At 37.8% G+C, this 16798-nt stretch overlaps 1 protein-coding gene across 1 annotated transcript; it reads right to left on the bottom strand.

The window, feature by feature from the left end:
• Nucleotides 1-3357: 3357 nt before the first annotated feature.
• rx2 (retinal homeobox gene 2) lies at nt 3358-16700 on the bottom strand. The gene is made up of 4 exons (XM_084120730.1): nt 16453-16700; nt 14560-14951; nt 8809-9062; nt 3358-4831 (listed from the first exon to the last, which is right to left on the bottom strand). Exons 2-4 carry the CDS (start codon nt 14849-14851, stop codon nt 4388-4390), a joined length of 990 nt encoding a protein of 329 aa, XP_083976856.1. The 5' UTR covers nt 14852-14951; nt 16453-16700; the 3' UTR covers nt 3358-4387.
• Between the last annotated feature and the right edge of the window lie 98 nt (nt 16701-16798).

The following is a 16798-nucleotide window of genomic DNA, read 5'->3' as shown; positions in this document are numbered from 1 at the left end:
GTCACAGGTCATGTCATGTAATGGGATGTCTTGACAGTCGATTAAACCATGTCACAACATCACATCACTCATAGTTTATTTGCTAATGAAGATTCATATATTTAGGGGTTCAAGCGTGTAGCGCTGATTGTAATTGTTAGAATTTCAAAGGATCAGCATTCTCCCCTAAAAGTGCAGTCAGACCAAACCGTAAGTCGTAGAGACTTGAAACTTTGAGGGATGGCAGTACTCACACCGTCTACAACGTCACCAAATCTCGCCCCAATCGGCCTGATGGTGGCGCTACAGCGATCAAAAGTGCTTAATGGCTCATAACTCTTAAACCATTCATTTCCGACTCAAGTGTCTTATATTATTGGAATTTGGGGTATTATTGAAAAATTTGGGGGATTTTTAGGTTTTAGTCCTAGTCCTTGTGAACTAGTCCTAGGTTTTTCACCCGATCTGAACTAAACCAGTGCAGAAAGATTCTCTGGAGTCTGATTGTCAATAATTATCGAAAAAAGACGCCAAAACTTTTGAAATGGGCGTGGCCACTTTTACCAAAATTGCTTTCCCTCTTGAACAGAATGAGATGATTTCACCAAACTCGGTACACTTATGTACGGGCTCGATCGAGCTGTGAACCGCTCCTGGCGTGCGTCGTTATAATAGCAAGCCGCCATGGAACAAGCACGCCTGCTCTTAAAGAGAATGTGAGATGAGGCTCTGATTGGTTTATTTCACGTTACGCCCAAACCACACCTATGAGTAATGAAGCTACTTCAGACCAACACATTTTAGATTTGCATCAGGCGCAAGAGTCATTTATCCCACCGGTATAATAGCAAGAGATCCGCCCACAAAGTTACTTGCATTTCACGTTTGATACTTACGTTTCAGATCATTAAAATAGGGCCCATTGTGTATCGCAAGCTATTTTGCTTCTCTAGTATGTTTAGATAATTGTAAATAAACAAGTCAAAATACTAGAAGATTATTTATTTATTTATTTTTGCAATGTGAAACTAACATTGGCATGTGCTCGCTACATAATTCCCATACTTACATTTTACTGTTATTCTGTCCTGCAAACTAGGATGCTTAAGCGGAACTAGATTACAAGAAGATCTCAGTACATTTGTGATTAGAAAATGTATGTATTCTAAATGGCATTAATGTTTCAAACTCTGTCATGTTGTGTCATTTGATTTAAGAGGACTGTATGTTTTGTGTCAGTGAAGCATGGAAACCAGCAGCGGGACGTGGGGCAATTAGGAGCGTGCACACACACACACACACCCCTCTGTCCCCTGTGGAGGCCTGATGGACGGCCGGCTCATCTTCTTAACAGGCTGGCCTGGTGCCGTTAACCTGCAAGGGCAGGCGAGGACAGGTCACTACACCCGCAACCTAGTCAGGGCCACTGAACACACTCACTAATGAGGGGAAAAACGCTTTCAATCACTAGTTGAGCTACAATGACTTGTATATGTGTGATATTTAAGACCAAAGACAACAACTACACTGTAAATGTGTTATAAAAATGATCAAATAATCAACTGAAATTATGTCAATAATATGATTTATCATATGAGCATTGCATTATATTTGTAAAAAAATTTATGCTCGATGGAAACACATTTACATTTAATTATATTTAAATTAAGTTTTGAGTGAGCTTTCTGTTTTATGAATTATAAAAGTTAACCAGTCATGCATTTTCATCATTCATCTTTATTCCAATTGTTAGTGCAAAAAAAAAAACGTATCTCCAAACAAAAACAAAAAAATCTAAAGACAACCCGGCATAAACAAACATAACGACAGTTAATATGCATGTCATACAATGATAAAGCTGCAACAATTGTGGCAGAATCTAAGTGTACACATCTTTAAAGAAAAGACTATCTTCTTTGGCTTCATCGTAGTTCACAGAAATCCATAAACCGTGCTTTTATAAGAACTCTATTTTATTAACGACTCTTCTTCAATGCACACCTATATAATAAACAATATGTCACACATACTGTAGAATGAATTTATTTTGCATCAAGCTTTTGTTTTGCACCATTTGCAACCATTTTAGTTCACACAGTGCATAAAAATGGATCATGATATGTATTTTTTCGCTTTGCATAGTTACAGTGTCCACAGAGTATTACAATTATCACGATGCCTCACTTCTACTCAGTGACTGTATACCATCAACTTCTAGGAGAAGTGAAAAGAAATCTAATAAGACACAGCTTGTTTCTCAAAGTTGTTTGATCGATTCACTGGACATCGTTTGCACATTTAAATGACGTGCACGCAGTTCTGACACCTGTCTGGGACGCCCATTAGTTCAGAGCAGAGGGGCAATCGATAATCTCAAACAATGAAGAGTCCCGGTGGGGAGCCGCTCTTTCCGCGTCCTCACACACACCTGCTACGACAGCAACACAATCCGCTAATGACCGCACAAAGTTTCTGTACAGAGAAATCACTGCTTAGACAGTGTGTCAAACTGTAAAGTGGTTCTTTAAGGTACTTTCCCCCTTCACTAACACTTATAAATGTGGGAATGTCAGTCATTAGATCACTTTTCAGTGGCTTTTAATCAACTGGTGTTTTAGTCACTTAAGTCATTTGCCAATTGCTATGATTTTTACTCATTTAATGCAATGACATTTATTTTTAGCGTGACTAAAAGAATACTATTCGAAAGCATTGCAAATGCTTCTGCTTTCGCTGTCATTCTTTTTACTCTTCCCTCTTACTTTCTTTTCAGGCCGTAATCTCTCAACACTGCTTATAAAGTGGATAGTGCCATTGATGTCTGGACCAAATTAAAATTGGGTGTGTGTTTTGGAGTAAGCTTTGATTTAAATAATGGAGATTTTTTTCAATTTCATAAAAACTAACATCTTTAAGACATCAAATTATGCAAAATAAACTTAAATTTCTGGGATGATTCTGACGACTGTCAAGTACCCAGGCCGGTCATATTTCAACCCAAAAACAAAAGGAAAAAAAAAATGAAATTACAAATTATTAGAAATGATTTAGAAAGCTAATGTGAAAAAGAATGATTGAAATATATTTAAATTATTATTTAATATTAATAATACTATTAATATTTAATAGCATTTAAAATCAATTAATATTACAGTACTTATGATACTGAAGTTAATTTATGCTTATTTAATATATATAATATCCTGTATATAGTAATAATGAGTAATGAATAAATACAGTAATGAGATTTTACAGCATTACAGTAATGAGAATATATATATATATATATATATATATATATATATATATATATATATATATATATATATATATATATACATATATATAAAAGAGAGAGAGAGAGAGAGAGCATATACATACAGTATATATAATTTTAATTAAATACAGAAATAATGAGGTTTTACAGCATTACAGTAATGAGAATTTAGGGTATAAATACATAATAAAATAGGCCTACATTTTCTTCTTGCAAAATATAATTTCTTATAAGGTTCTCTTGTTTTTGGGATGAAATAAAGCCCAGACTTTCTTCATGAAATTCACCTTTTGGGACTTTTGACATTCATTGTTTGAAACAGACCCCACAGATGCTCGTTATATATGATTATATGATCACGTCGAATGGCAAAGAGGATTGTGGCACTGCTGAACTAAATGCAAGTGATTTAGAGATGGTCTTCACACCATGGCTTGATAATGCAACTACTCATGTAATGTTACAATTCGATAAAAGACATTCTGTTCCTAGGTTTGTTTATTCGACCATAGTAATTAAGAGTCACTCCTTTTAATTCAAAATCAAGTGATTTCTTCTAATCGATCCTCATGTCTAGATGGTAGAATATGAATTTAACCTCTAAACAGGCATTGAGGTATCAGTTGTCCTGAGCTGCACTGTCCTGTTAAATTAGCCAAACCTGGCTCAATGATAAGCAGAGAAGCTTGGCACCGACTGAAACCCAAAATCCTAAGGAGCTTGACATTTCCGCGTAAGAAGTAAGAAACGCCTTACTGTAGATTCTACAATCCCAAACTGTCCGTGCTTTGTTGCCAGAATGATTTCAAATCCAACGTGCCAAGCAGGTTTGACCATCGGCGTAACTCCCGGTATGTTACGTTATGAAGATATCCTCAAAACACTGAGGTCCTTAAAAATCACATTTCGTTTTATTTTCCAGACAATTCAAAGACGATATGAAATGAGTTCACGCTTTTTGACAAATCTTCATGTTTCCTGGTTGCTTCAATGCATTTGGGTGAACCCTAATCCTAATGATCTGATGCTGGTCATTTCTAAAAAAAAAAGAAAAGGAAAAAAAAAGAAAATATGCATCCATATGTCCCAATGAGATCCCAATAAAATAATGTAATGTTCACCATTTTCCCGTTACATGGGTTGCCAGGTTTTGTCCATGGACTGAATGTGCTCCTTGGCCTTCATCCTCAAAGCTGCAATGCTAGAGCTGCGGTCTACGTCATCCAATGGATATTTATCATTAAATGCCGGGGAACACTGGTAAGGAGGAGGTGGCATTGGTTGCATTCCCTGCACCATTCCTGGAGAAGAGTTCAGAAAGCCTGGGTGAGCTGTATATGCGGGCTGGAGGCTTTGGCTTGGTCCCATGAAGCCCGGGATGCTGTGCATAGAAGTGGCACTGGAGAGCGGAGAGGACAACCAGGGGTCCAGGGGTAGAGAATTACTCATGGGACCCACGTTGGGAGCCATATTGGGTCGGTTGAAGGACAGCATTGGAGAGTCGTGGAGCTTCATGCTTCCCGTGTCCATTTTTTCTTGCCGCCGCCATTTTGCACGCCGGTTCTGGAACCACACCTATACAATGGGACAAAGTCAAGAATGATTTAGACATGAAACCCTGGCACAGAAACGTATTTTGACTCATCTGTCCACAGAAGACTATGGCCCCTATCATACACCCGGCGCAATGCAAGTGTGTTTTGCTAGTTTCAGCTTGACGCAGTTTTCATTTTCACATCCTGCGCCACGTTGTTTAAATAGCAATTTGCGCCCATGGGCATGCTGGTCTGAAAACGAGGTGTGTTCTGGTGCATTGATGGCGCGTTGCTATTTTGGGGTCTCTGAAATAGACTGTGCCATTGACCAGCTGAAACCTGGTCTAAAGTCAATGGCACAGTTTTTTTTTTTGTTATATAAAGAGCGCCTTAGTAATGTGGGCCTATAGGTGGGTCCAATACGCATGTACACTCTGCTTATTACACACACAGCAGCACACAAACATGCCAAATATTAAAAATAAAAGGATAACAATGTAAAAGATTAATATTGTGTACACTGCTTATTCACCGTATCCCCCAGAGTTAGATAAGTCCACACATACCCTTCTCATCTCCATGTGTGCCGTAACTCTGTCTGACGGACCCACCGCTAGCCTAGCTTAGCACAAAGACTGGAGGTAAATGGCTCCAGCTAGCATACTGCTCCCAATAAGTGACAAAATAACGCCAACATTTTCCTATTTACATGTTGTGATTTGTATAGTCACAGTGTGTGCAAATAACAAGGTCACATGAGACACAGCCATCTTCTAACCGTATACATACTGGGAACTATATTGTCAGAAGGCGAAGCACTGCTACTTCTGCGGAGTGATTTGCTCGCAGCGCCTGAGAAGCCCGTGGTGAGGAGCAGAGAGTTTGCTCAGAGTTGGAGTAAATCACTCCGCAGAAGTAGCAGTGCTTCGCCTTCTGACAATATAGTTCCCAGTATGTATACGGTTAGAAGATGGCTGTGTCTCATGTGACCTTGTTATTCGTACACACTGTGACTATACAAATCACAACATGTAAATAAGAAAAATGTTGGCGTTATTTTGTCACTTATTGGGAGCAGTCATGAACTCATTGTTTTGGTTCAGGAGGAAATCGAGCGCAGGGTTAGTTCAGACAGGCCACGTAGGCATAGTGCTGCTATCAGCTGACGCGGTCAGCTGTCAAATCGCTCCAACCAATAGCATTCTCCTATTAGACCAGGAGGATATATATATACGTGGCATTACTGCTTGGAAAGCATGCTCAAACTGCTCGCAACCCTCCCCCCCTCACCACTATAAGTATCAAGCATATTACTGTGCACCTTCTGCCTGTTAAAACACTAATGCGGCTCGACACAACATGAAACTGTGCTGGAAGTGTCACCAGGGGCTCTACACATGAACTCCAGCATTGAGAACATTGTTTGTGTTCACAGAGTTTACTAAAAAGAAAGGTTTTGTACGACTCACTTTATCAGTTAGTGTTTCTGGTGGCTGGAATTTTGTGAGTCAAAAGTAGTCGATCTCCGAATGCAACGTAATGAACAGACTCCATATGAGGAAATGTCATGAACTTGTAATTTCAATGAAAAGCATGATGACTTGAAAATGATCCGTGAATTTATATGAAAACAAGCTTTAGGAGCTTTCCATCTTTACTCTCCTCATGTAACGTTGCATTCGGAGATCGACTACTTTTGACTGACAAAATTCCAGCCACCGGAAACACTAACTGATAAAGTGAGTCGTACACAATCTTTCTTTTTAGTAAACTCTGTGAACACAAACAATGTTCTCAATGCTGGAGTTCATGTGTAGAGCCCCTGGTGATACTTCCAGCACAGTTTCATGTTGTGTCGAGCCGCATTAGTGTTTTAAAAATAGCGATTTTTGATGCTATCATAGAAGTGCCCCATTCACTCCCATTCAAAAGACATTATGACCTAAACGAAAATACGGTCAATCTTAAAAGTGGCGTTTCCATTCTAATTATGCTTTTACACGAAAGTTTGACTCGGGTAGATTAACAAAAAGAGCCTAGGTTCAATTTTGCCGAGAGTTACCCTTGCTTTAAAGACATTACTAAAGTGTCTTAATCATCTGTATATCACTCAAGCTGATGGTTCAATGGGGGTTTAATGCTAAAGCTCTGTATGCCATTAATTATGGAGCAAGAACCCCCATAAGGAACCACACCGTCACAAGATGAATTGTGTTTAATAATCTCAAGTAACTAGCCAAAGTGGTCCTGTCTGAACTGTGAAAGGCGACTGCTGTTCACTTGTGGCATCCGGGGACTGACTTCTGTATAATTATAATAATGTGTGACGTCTGCGCGAGCAAGGTGCGTGGATCTATGAAATACATATGTTGACAGGCAGGTAGGACATCGTATCATTGTGTTTGGACCCAATGCAATGATTGGATGATTTCAAAATTTCAAATATTTTTGGTCCTGAGACTTCCACAGAAGATAAACTGCATGTACATGTAATGTACTCGTTACATCATAAGAAGAATGGCGTCTACGCTAATATTAGTCTCTCTCCCGAGGTTTACCGCAGTCCGCCGGATCCAGGCCGTATCCAGATCTGATGAAGGACCAGCGCCTGGACGCGACGACAGCGCAGTCCTGAAGTGTCAACTAGTCTCTCCCCTGTGAAGGCCTCCCTACCCTCCCTTTACCTCTCTACAGATAAAGCGTTGTCGGGATGATTCCGGTTCGCGTGGGTACATGGAAGCAATACAAATTCTGTATTATAAACGTTAAGCCCAGACAAGTAGTTTGTTGAGGGTTGGTTTGTAGGGAAGGACTACACACCTGTGCACATATTCAAACGCGCATACCTATAGACCTTATGTAGCCCCGCCCCTTTTCGGCGCTGCGCTCATTGTCTTTTGACTTTGACTTGACTTTGACTTTTCACAGCGATTTTGCGTGTTTATTAATGAACGGCTCGTTTTAAAATCTTCTCGGTCGACTGACATTTGTTAAGTCATCTGCTTTAAACATTACAATCCTCATGATAACTTTAGTTAACTTTACATTAAGTAAATCCACTTCAAAAGCTAATTACTCCTGAACAGCAATGCCATAGAAATATACAGAGCGACAGCAAAAACGGAAGTTAAAAGACAATATTCTAAAGATGGCGGCGCCCTCGTTTCTCTGGTGCATAAGGTCTATAGACTATATACTATATAACTTCAAAAACACGAACCTGTGAGAACGCTGATGGTGTGCACGAGTATTACAGTCTATAGGTATGCGCGTTTGAATAGATGTGCACAGGTGTGTAGTCCTTCCCTACAAACCAACCCTCAACAAAATACTTGTCTGGCCTTAAAATTTATAATACAGAATATAATACGCATGTGCACGCCATCAGCGTTCTCACGGGTTCGCGTTTTTGAAGTTTGCGCAGAAAGAACTTAAGAGTTTTCTGTTAAAGCGGTGTCGTGTTAGCGGCCCTAATAACTAAAGATCGTTGCGACGGAAGTGAATCAATCAAAACTAACTTTAGCTGGACAATAACTTTATTCTAGAGCTGCTGTAAAGCCAAAACAATCTCTGTGACTGTATTCTCCTATTATCAATGTAAAGCCGCTTTGGAATAATCTACATTGTTAAAAGCACTATATAAATGAAGATGACTTGACTACATGTTTTAATATTTAAACATCTTCTATTATTGATTGCTATCAGGATGTGAAGAGAGTTTAAACCAGTATAAAAAAAAGTGTTTATAAAACAAAGTGCCTACCCTACCTTTAATTAATGCAAATAACATTAAGTCATAACCTTTAGTAAATTGTTATTTTGTTTTGGTGGGAGGATTCTCAGTTTATCCAGAATCGTGCAGCTCTCCCATGTAATGCCCTATCATTACAAATAAGTCCATTACAAATCACCCCAATGTCAACGTTGTAATGAAATTACAATTACATTGATCACTACGCCTCTACAGAGTCTATCTAATACCATTAAGTGTCCAAGCTTGTATTGCCCAAAGCTTACCTGAACTCGAACTTCTGGGAGGTTGACTTTCATGGCCAGCTCTTCTCGACTGTACACATCCGGGTAGTGGGACTTCTCGAAGGCCCGTTCGAGCTCGTGCAACTGATAGGTCGTGAAGGTGGTTCTGTTGCGTCTGTGTTTCTTTTTAGGTTGATCCTCATCAGGAGCATCCGGGGAACGGCTGTCACTCTCCACATTGCTCCGTGGATCTCCCAAATCTGCATCACACTTCTCCGTGGAGAAAAGCCCAGTATCTACAGCGCAGGAACAGATAAATCAGACTCTTTATTTCACAGGTAACCTTGTAAAGTCCATTAAAGAATTAATGTTTTAATTTAATGTTTACAGGTCCCTCCTTCAGTGTGAGTCTGTGGTAGGGCTGTGCGATTAATTGCAATTGATTTTTTATTTAGATTTTGGCTTCCAACGATTATGAAAACATTATTATCAAGGTAAAATGATTATTGTGCCACTGCCACATTCGGTCCAACGCAACTTCCTATCCTTCACAGCTGTTAGTTTTCATTCCTCCCTAAAACCCAAACTTAACATCCAAATCAGCCAAATACGTGAGTGTTGTAAAACTGTGGGACGTGTTTGATATTAAACAGTGTTATTAAAAGCACATTAAGCCACAAAAGAGACACTTTTCACCAGGCGGCTTTCTGTGTTTGAGTCGTAGCCGAACGCGGATATGCAAATGTGTTTCGATACGAGTCTAAGGCTGCGTTTACACCAAACGTTTATATACTGTCTATGCAATCTCCCTGTCTCTCTTGAAACCAACACAGAAGTGAATTAAACGGCAATTCATCAACTGGCCACTTGAGGCTGGCTGCAAAAGTGAGTCAAATCTGCATCTCCCCCATGTTAAAATGCCCAACTTTACAGCAGAAAAAAACATGTTTACAGCCTGGAGCAAAAAGTGGTTTTGGTCTATACAGCTAATTTTGCCCTTCATGACAACTGTGAGGGGGGTGAATTTTTTTATAACTCATCCGTTTAAATTATATTAAGCCTTCAATTTCTGCATAATTAAGGGTGTGTCCACTTTTGAGTGACAGGTGGATTCCCGCTGCTGTGGTCATTAGTCATCATTAGCCGTTTGTCTGCTGTCTGTTTGCCATCACGTCACCTCAGCTAATTGTCTGACTGTAAAAATAAATAAATTCGGGAGTGACGCGCTGCCAAGATGGCGACGGTCGGCCATGCCCACTTTAGGCTTCAAAAACTTCTTCAGAAACCTACGGGTGACGTCACGGACACTACATCCATATTTTTTTACAGTCTATGGTTTACACGTGGCCGGTTATTTTCACAAACGGACATTTCACCTTCTCCGTTTTCAAAAATAACATCGTGCACACCTGTCAGTTTTCAGAAAAGTGTTCGTTTTTTACATGAACCCGCGTATATATGCCGTCAAGAGCGTGCCAAACCTGTAGGTGGCAGTGTAACGAGTGGCTCAAGCCCACGTTAGCCAATCAGAATCCCGAAAATAGCAATAGCAACGAATCTCAAGGTCGCACCAGAGAATGTCTAATAAGGGGAGAACTTCCACTCTCAGTAAACTTCCGGCTTCTGAACTGGTTGCAGTTCCACTCTGGCTCCACATGAGGGCGCTCACAGGACGAGTGCAGAATGAATGGAGGTCTATGGCGCTATACACATCAAAATCCACTTTTCTCAGGATATAATTTTTTGTCTAGTAATTTGAAGAAATTACACATTGCTGGGTGTTAGATTTTTTAGAGTCACTTATTTGCTTTAAAAAGTCTTTTAAAATGTCAATGACGTCATACACATCGTACGACCAGAGATACTGCTTTACGGCAATCCTTCAGTCACTTTGGTGCTTTCGCGCTCTGCACGTTCTTTTCTCTCGAGGCATCGACAACACAGCTGACACAGGTAAACACACGTGCTAGAAGAGTTTTTGTTTTGTTGTTTTAAAAGACCACGCCGAAAATACACACACACACACACACACACACACACACAATGCCATCAAGCGGTATCTCTGGTCGTAATCAGTCCTTCACTGACCAATCAGTGTTCATAAGCAGAATGCTAGCGTGTTATGGGCAACAACAACTCAACCTGTAAGAAATCGAAAGGACATAAGTACTCGTTCATTCAACTTTCGACCTATAACCCATGTTGAACTTGCAAAACCTACAATCAAATCTGAGATTTCTCAACGGCAATCGGGTGAAAGAGACACATTTAGCCGTCTAGCCCCATAGACTCCCATTCATTTTGCACTCATGGGCGATCGCCCCCAGTGGAACTCTGGTGGAACTACAACCAAAACTCGGTACAATAGGACTTAATAAGGAGTGGCCAGGCTCTCCGTAGACGCCCGTCTGGTCGCACTTTTGACGCAGGTGCAAGTTATGTCGCATACTGTGACGTCGGCTGCCTGAAACTTGGTTTTTCTCAGTTTACATGCAAACGTGCAAACAAAGTTTTCCAAAATCTCCAGTTTTTAGAAAGAATCATTTTCAGAGGTGAATTCTCCGTTTGCGTGTAAACGACGTGCACAAACAAAGGGAAATGTCTCAGTTTTTCAAAATAACCATGTATTTGTAAACGGGGCCTAAAAACGTACACACAAAAATGTTAAAAAGCCTTTTTGGAGAGTATTCACGTAAACACAGTGAGTTATGTCTTAAGTAAACGTAGAAAATGCATGTGTAACAGTATATTGGATCCGTGCATTCGCTCTTAAAGTGACAGCAGCCTAATAAACCTGTCATTAATGATAATCAAACAACAAAACGACAAAGGAAAATCACTCCCTGATTTTGACTGAATAACTTAAGTAGCTTTAATAAGGATTAATCTATATTTAATGTGCACATTAAGACTATGCAGTGTTATTTTACATTTAATTATTATTATTTATTTGTTGTAGGCTATTACTTGACTATATGAATACCACTGCTAGTACATTTTCCTGAAAAAACATATTTAATATGTACTATTACACTATTTATTTAATTTGTATTTTCATTTGTAATTAGTTTCTTTGTTCTTATTTGTACTGCTGACTGCTTACTTGTCTTATGTAATTGTTTTGAGGACCTTTTTCTTACATTAGTTTTAGCTGAAGTATCGATGATTGTGAAATTTCCACTAATATTTAAAATGACTCCTATTGTGAAATAAGACTTTGATCGTATCGCCCACCAATAATCATTGTTAAATAATCATGATTTCAATATTGACCAAAAAATTATTTTTGCAAACAAAACTACTTTTACGTTCGTGACGGAGTCAGATGTTAACCTTTCGATTTTATGAATACCTAGAAAATAAGAGATTTGTGAGTTCCATCACTTCTGTCTTGGTAAGTAAGTCTTATCAGTAATCCAAGCACGCAGATGTCACCGGTTAAACCTGTAGACCTCATGTGGCCAAGACTGCTAATCCAACCGTTAAGAGGTTCACTCAGGACCGCAGCGTTTCGGCCGAGAGAGGGGCCGACCGGCCTGACAACTGTGGAGATTTTCATTTCGCAGAAACAGCTAAGAGCAAACCGAGTCACATGTTGAGGTGGAGCAGATCAATGTTGAATCTAATTAAGTTGGGCAGGATTAAAATCAGATCATTAGTTCAATGTTAAACGTTGTGCTGTACACAACTTCCATGCAACAACTACATGATGTCTAGGGTTAATTAGAGTCGTTTTGTAACCTTGTTTCATTATTTGTTATTACGCCTGTGAAATTTAAACACAAAACCAGAGTAAAAATTACAATAATATGCAGTTGCACAATGTTTAAGTTGTTTCACAAAATGCCATTTGACATCATTTTCATGTCATTAAGTTATTAATGTAATCACTAGTTACAGTGATTACCTTTAATCAGGCTTAGCACCGATGCAATGCTATGAAAATGTACCGTGTTTTCACAATAAATTAACCTGGACGTGGAGATGTGGAATAATCAATAAGATATTATTTATTAAATGAGACCAGAACCAGTTGCACGGGTATATTTGTGGCAATAGCCAACAATACATTGTATGGGTCAAAATTATTGATTTTTCTTTTATGCCAAAAATCATTCAGATATTAAGTAAAGATCATGTTCCATGAAGATATTTTGTACATTTCCTACCGTAAATATATAAAACATTTATTTTTGTGAGTGAATGCAGCACAATCGGGAACATAAATGGACAACTTTTTATGGAACTGATTTTTAAAAGTTAAAAAAATGCAAACGGCCACAAGTCGCAACAATACTAACTATTCACACTATTTACAGTGATTGCTATTATTATTATCTATGCAAATGTATTTAGGCAAAATATTAAGACCAGAACAATTTATAACCGATTTTTATCAACATGTTTGACAATAATCCAAGTGGTCAGAAAATATTTATCTTACTTAAATGATTTAAACGGTGGTGTTTTCTAAGTCATGCATCACTATTGCTTGTTTTTAGGATTAGAAATCTGAACAAACCTGTAACCCTAAGCATTCAATTTTGGTGTGCACTTTGTCTGAGAGATTCCTCATATCATGTGTCTTGTTATAGAGAGGTGTGCTGTTACATTACTAAGTTATTAAGTCATCAGACTTAAACAGGTGGAAAAAAAATCCCATAGACTTACATTGAAAAGGGACTGGAGCCAAATCTAGATCACATAGAGTTGCAGGACTCTTTTCATGCAAGAGAAACCCTTGTTGTCGTCTTTATGCACACAAATGCAAACACTTTTTCACAGCAGTAGATAAGTTAATAAATAAATAGAATTATGTTATTGAAATATACACTGACAAGTTGTAATCCCAAAACCAGCACTTTCTGCATGCATCCACTCTCACTCTTAGAACTAAAGGTTCCGTGGGGTTCTATATAGAACTCAATTTTAAAGAACCATTTATATCAAAAAGGTTCTATATAAGGAGAAACGTCTTAAAAGTTTGTATAATACGTTTGTGTTTAACAGGTTATTTCAATCTCTTCTAGTGAATTACTTCAAGCATTTATAATTCATGAAAACTCAAATTATTATTTTTTTTTTAAACTATAATTAATTAAAATTATATCCATAAAATTATCCCATTATGGAAACCCCTAAAAGATTCTACAGTATATATGAAGCAGGTTCCATATATATAAATAATTTATATATACATATAAACAATATATATATATATATATATTATTTATATATATATGGAACCTTAAAATATATATTTATATATACACACAAATAATTTTATATAAAATCATTTTATTGCTATATATATATATATATATATATATATATATAGCAATACAATTATTTTATATGAAATTATTTGTGTGCATATATAAATTATATATATATATATATATATATATATATATATATATATATATGTGTGTGTATATATATACTTATGTATGTATGTATATGTGTGTGTGTGTATGTAGAATTTTACAACTGTGTGTGTATATATATATATATATATCCAACCCCTACTTATTGCAAATTAGGTTTATTGGCAAAATTTACAGAATTTTGCAATGAACAAATCATAAAACAAATGTTTCAAGTGGCTTCCCCAATTTCAACTCAAATATATTTGCACACACACACACACACACAGACACACACACACTCACACATATATATATATGCATTCCATATAGAAACTTTTCTAGTGTGGTATTTTTGTGCTTTGTTCTTGATTCTGTCACTTTCCGTCAAGTGAGATGTCATTTTCGTAAACCCACAGGTTCTCACCGTGATACGCTGACTGCTGCGAGCTGTCCGGAAGACTTTGCAGGTGACCGTAGGGGTCAGAGGTCACTTGTTTCTCCTGTTCTCCCAGGTCCACTCCGTCTGCTTTGTGTGTGTCGACCGGCCCGACCGGGTTGAGCAGAGGATCCTGGTCTTTACTGAAGCCCAGAATCACGTCGATGCTGTGAACGCGGCCTGTCATGCCCGAGGCGCCACCTTTACCCAGGTCGTGATAGTTGTCCGTCGAGAGGCAGCCATCGTCCACCATGTTCATCGTATCCAGTGACAAATGCATCCAATCTGCCCTCACAGTAAGTCTCCTCGGGGAAACACTGCAAATTATGTCCAAAAGACGATCCGGTTGCAATTTGTCGTAGAGATTCTCTTTCAAAGATCTGTTCAAGAACAGCAGAGGTTAATAAGACCTTTCTAACTTTTAGTGCATCACTCAGTGTTTATAAAATCAGGTGTTAAACTATTGTTATAAAAGGTATGATTCTGTATCTTCATATTAAAAATAACAACATAACGTATAATGATGCATCCACTGGAGAAAATCACAAATGAGATCTCTTTCATAGATGTTTCTCTTGAGCAAATCCTCTAAAGTTCCTGAAACTCTCGACAGCAAACGCAGCAAAATCTGCAGTCGAAAGTCAGAGATCTGAATATGAGCTCAAACATTTCTTGTCAGATGATCTGAGCTGGCATCCACGTTCATTTTATAGCTCTTTACATTTAATGGACGACTAACTAATACTCATTGTCCTGTGTTTGAGGTATGCATCTTTAATAATCTTTGAAAATAATGTCTTATATGTTGTACTGCGTATTACATATATATTGTTTGTTGTTGTATAGGTATTATGTATTTTATATGTACTATAAAATAGCAAAATAAGTATGAATATTCTGCTCAAACACAGTTTTATTCCTGCATCTTTTGCATGATGATAGTTTTCTTCACATTTGGGCCAAAAGATGCACATTAAATTTGTCATGTTAAACTTGATAAATCTGCGGCTCTACATGCCTCATTAGTTTCAATTAAAGACAACTAAGGCACAGAGTTCAGATGCTTTATTCTCCTGCATTGAAAGTTACATAGAAAATGTCGAAGACACATTGTGCACGAGATCAGTTGTCTTTATATGTTCTTTAACTGCTGGTTTCATCCCTTTGTTCCCATCCATCCCAACTTTATTGACAGTGAATCCTTATTCTAGGCCTGTGTCGGCACGTTCGTTTTCACAAATTGAATTTCTATTGAAATTTACTACTTATGTTTCAATCTATGCAATGTACATATTCAGTCAGAATATTTAATAAAGTAATTATTTTCCATCAACCGAAAGCATGTATTAAAATGTATTCTTTATGTATACAAATACAAATTCAATCCTCTTTGTTTAGTTTCTGGGAAGTAGTGATGCTACTTTTTTTTGTCTTATGAATATTTCAAATTTAAATTCAGAGTTTACAAAATAAAAGTAAGAAGTAAGAAGAGTAAACTTCACACTTTTTTCCTTAAAACTTTTGGTTAATCAGAATCATACAGGCCTAGTCGTCACATTATTACAGAGTTGCGTTGACAAGTTTTAGAAATTTCTGAAAAGTTTGTGGGCAGTAATGCTATTTAATATGCAATATATTACTTAACTTAGTTTATACCTACTGTATATGCATATAGACTTTCAGTTAGATCATTAATTAACAGACAATCAGTGCAATCAACCAAAAGTACTGTATGCAGAACGTTAAAATGTGCATGTTTTAAATATACAAATAGAATTAAATAATTGAGTCTTATTTGCCTAGTTTCACCTCATAATGATGCATCTTAAAGGTAAATCAAATCGAAATGAATCTAGGAAGTTTTAAATCATAAAAACGCACCTTTTTCTTCAACTTTATGTCTCATCAGAGTCGCACAAGGTTGTTGCTTCCAAGCATCCCAGCAAATGACAGACCGCAACTTTTTACCCACAGTGCACCTTGTTAAGATGGTGCCGTAAAATGACCGTTAACGGCTCCCAAAAGTCCCAAAAGTGAGGCGAAATTCCGAAGCACTCAGATATATCCCATTCCCGGAGCATATGGAGCATATGGAGGTCTTGATCTTTAGGATGAAGCCATGAAAACTGGCCTGACGTGCAGAGAGCCGGTGGCAAGAGGAAAAGACTTAAGAGGTTTAATAATGGGAATCCTTCCCCTTTAAGGATGATTGACAGTTGTTCTCTGC

Source organism: Abramis brama, assembly GCF_963993115.1.
Source record: "Abramis brama genome assembly, chromosome: 7".
NCBI classification, from domain to species: Eukaryota; Metazoa; Chordata; class Actinopteri; order Cypriniformes; family Leuciscidae; genus Abramis; species Abramis brama.
Note: the sequence above shows the minus strand (reverse complement) of the source record. Positions and strands in the feature narration are given on the sequence as shown.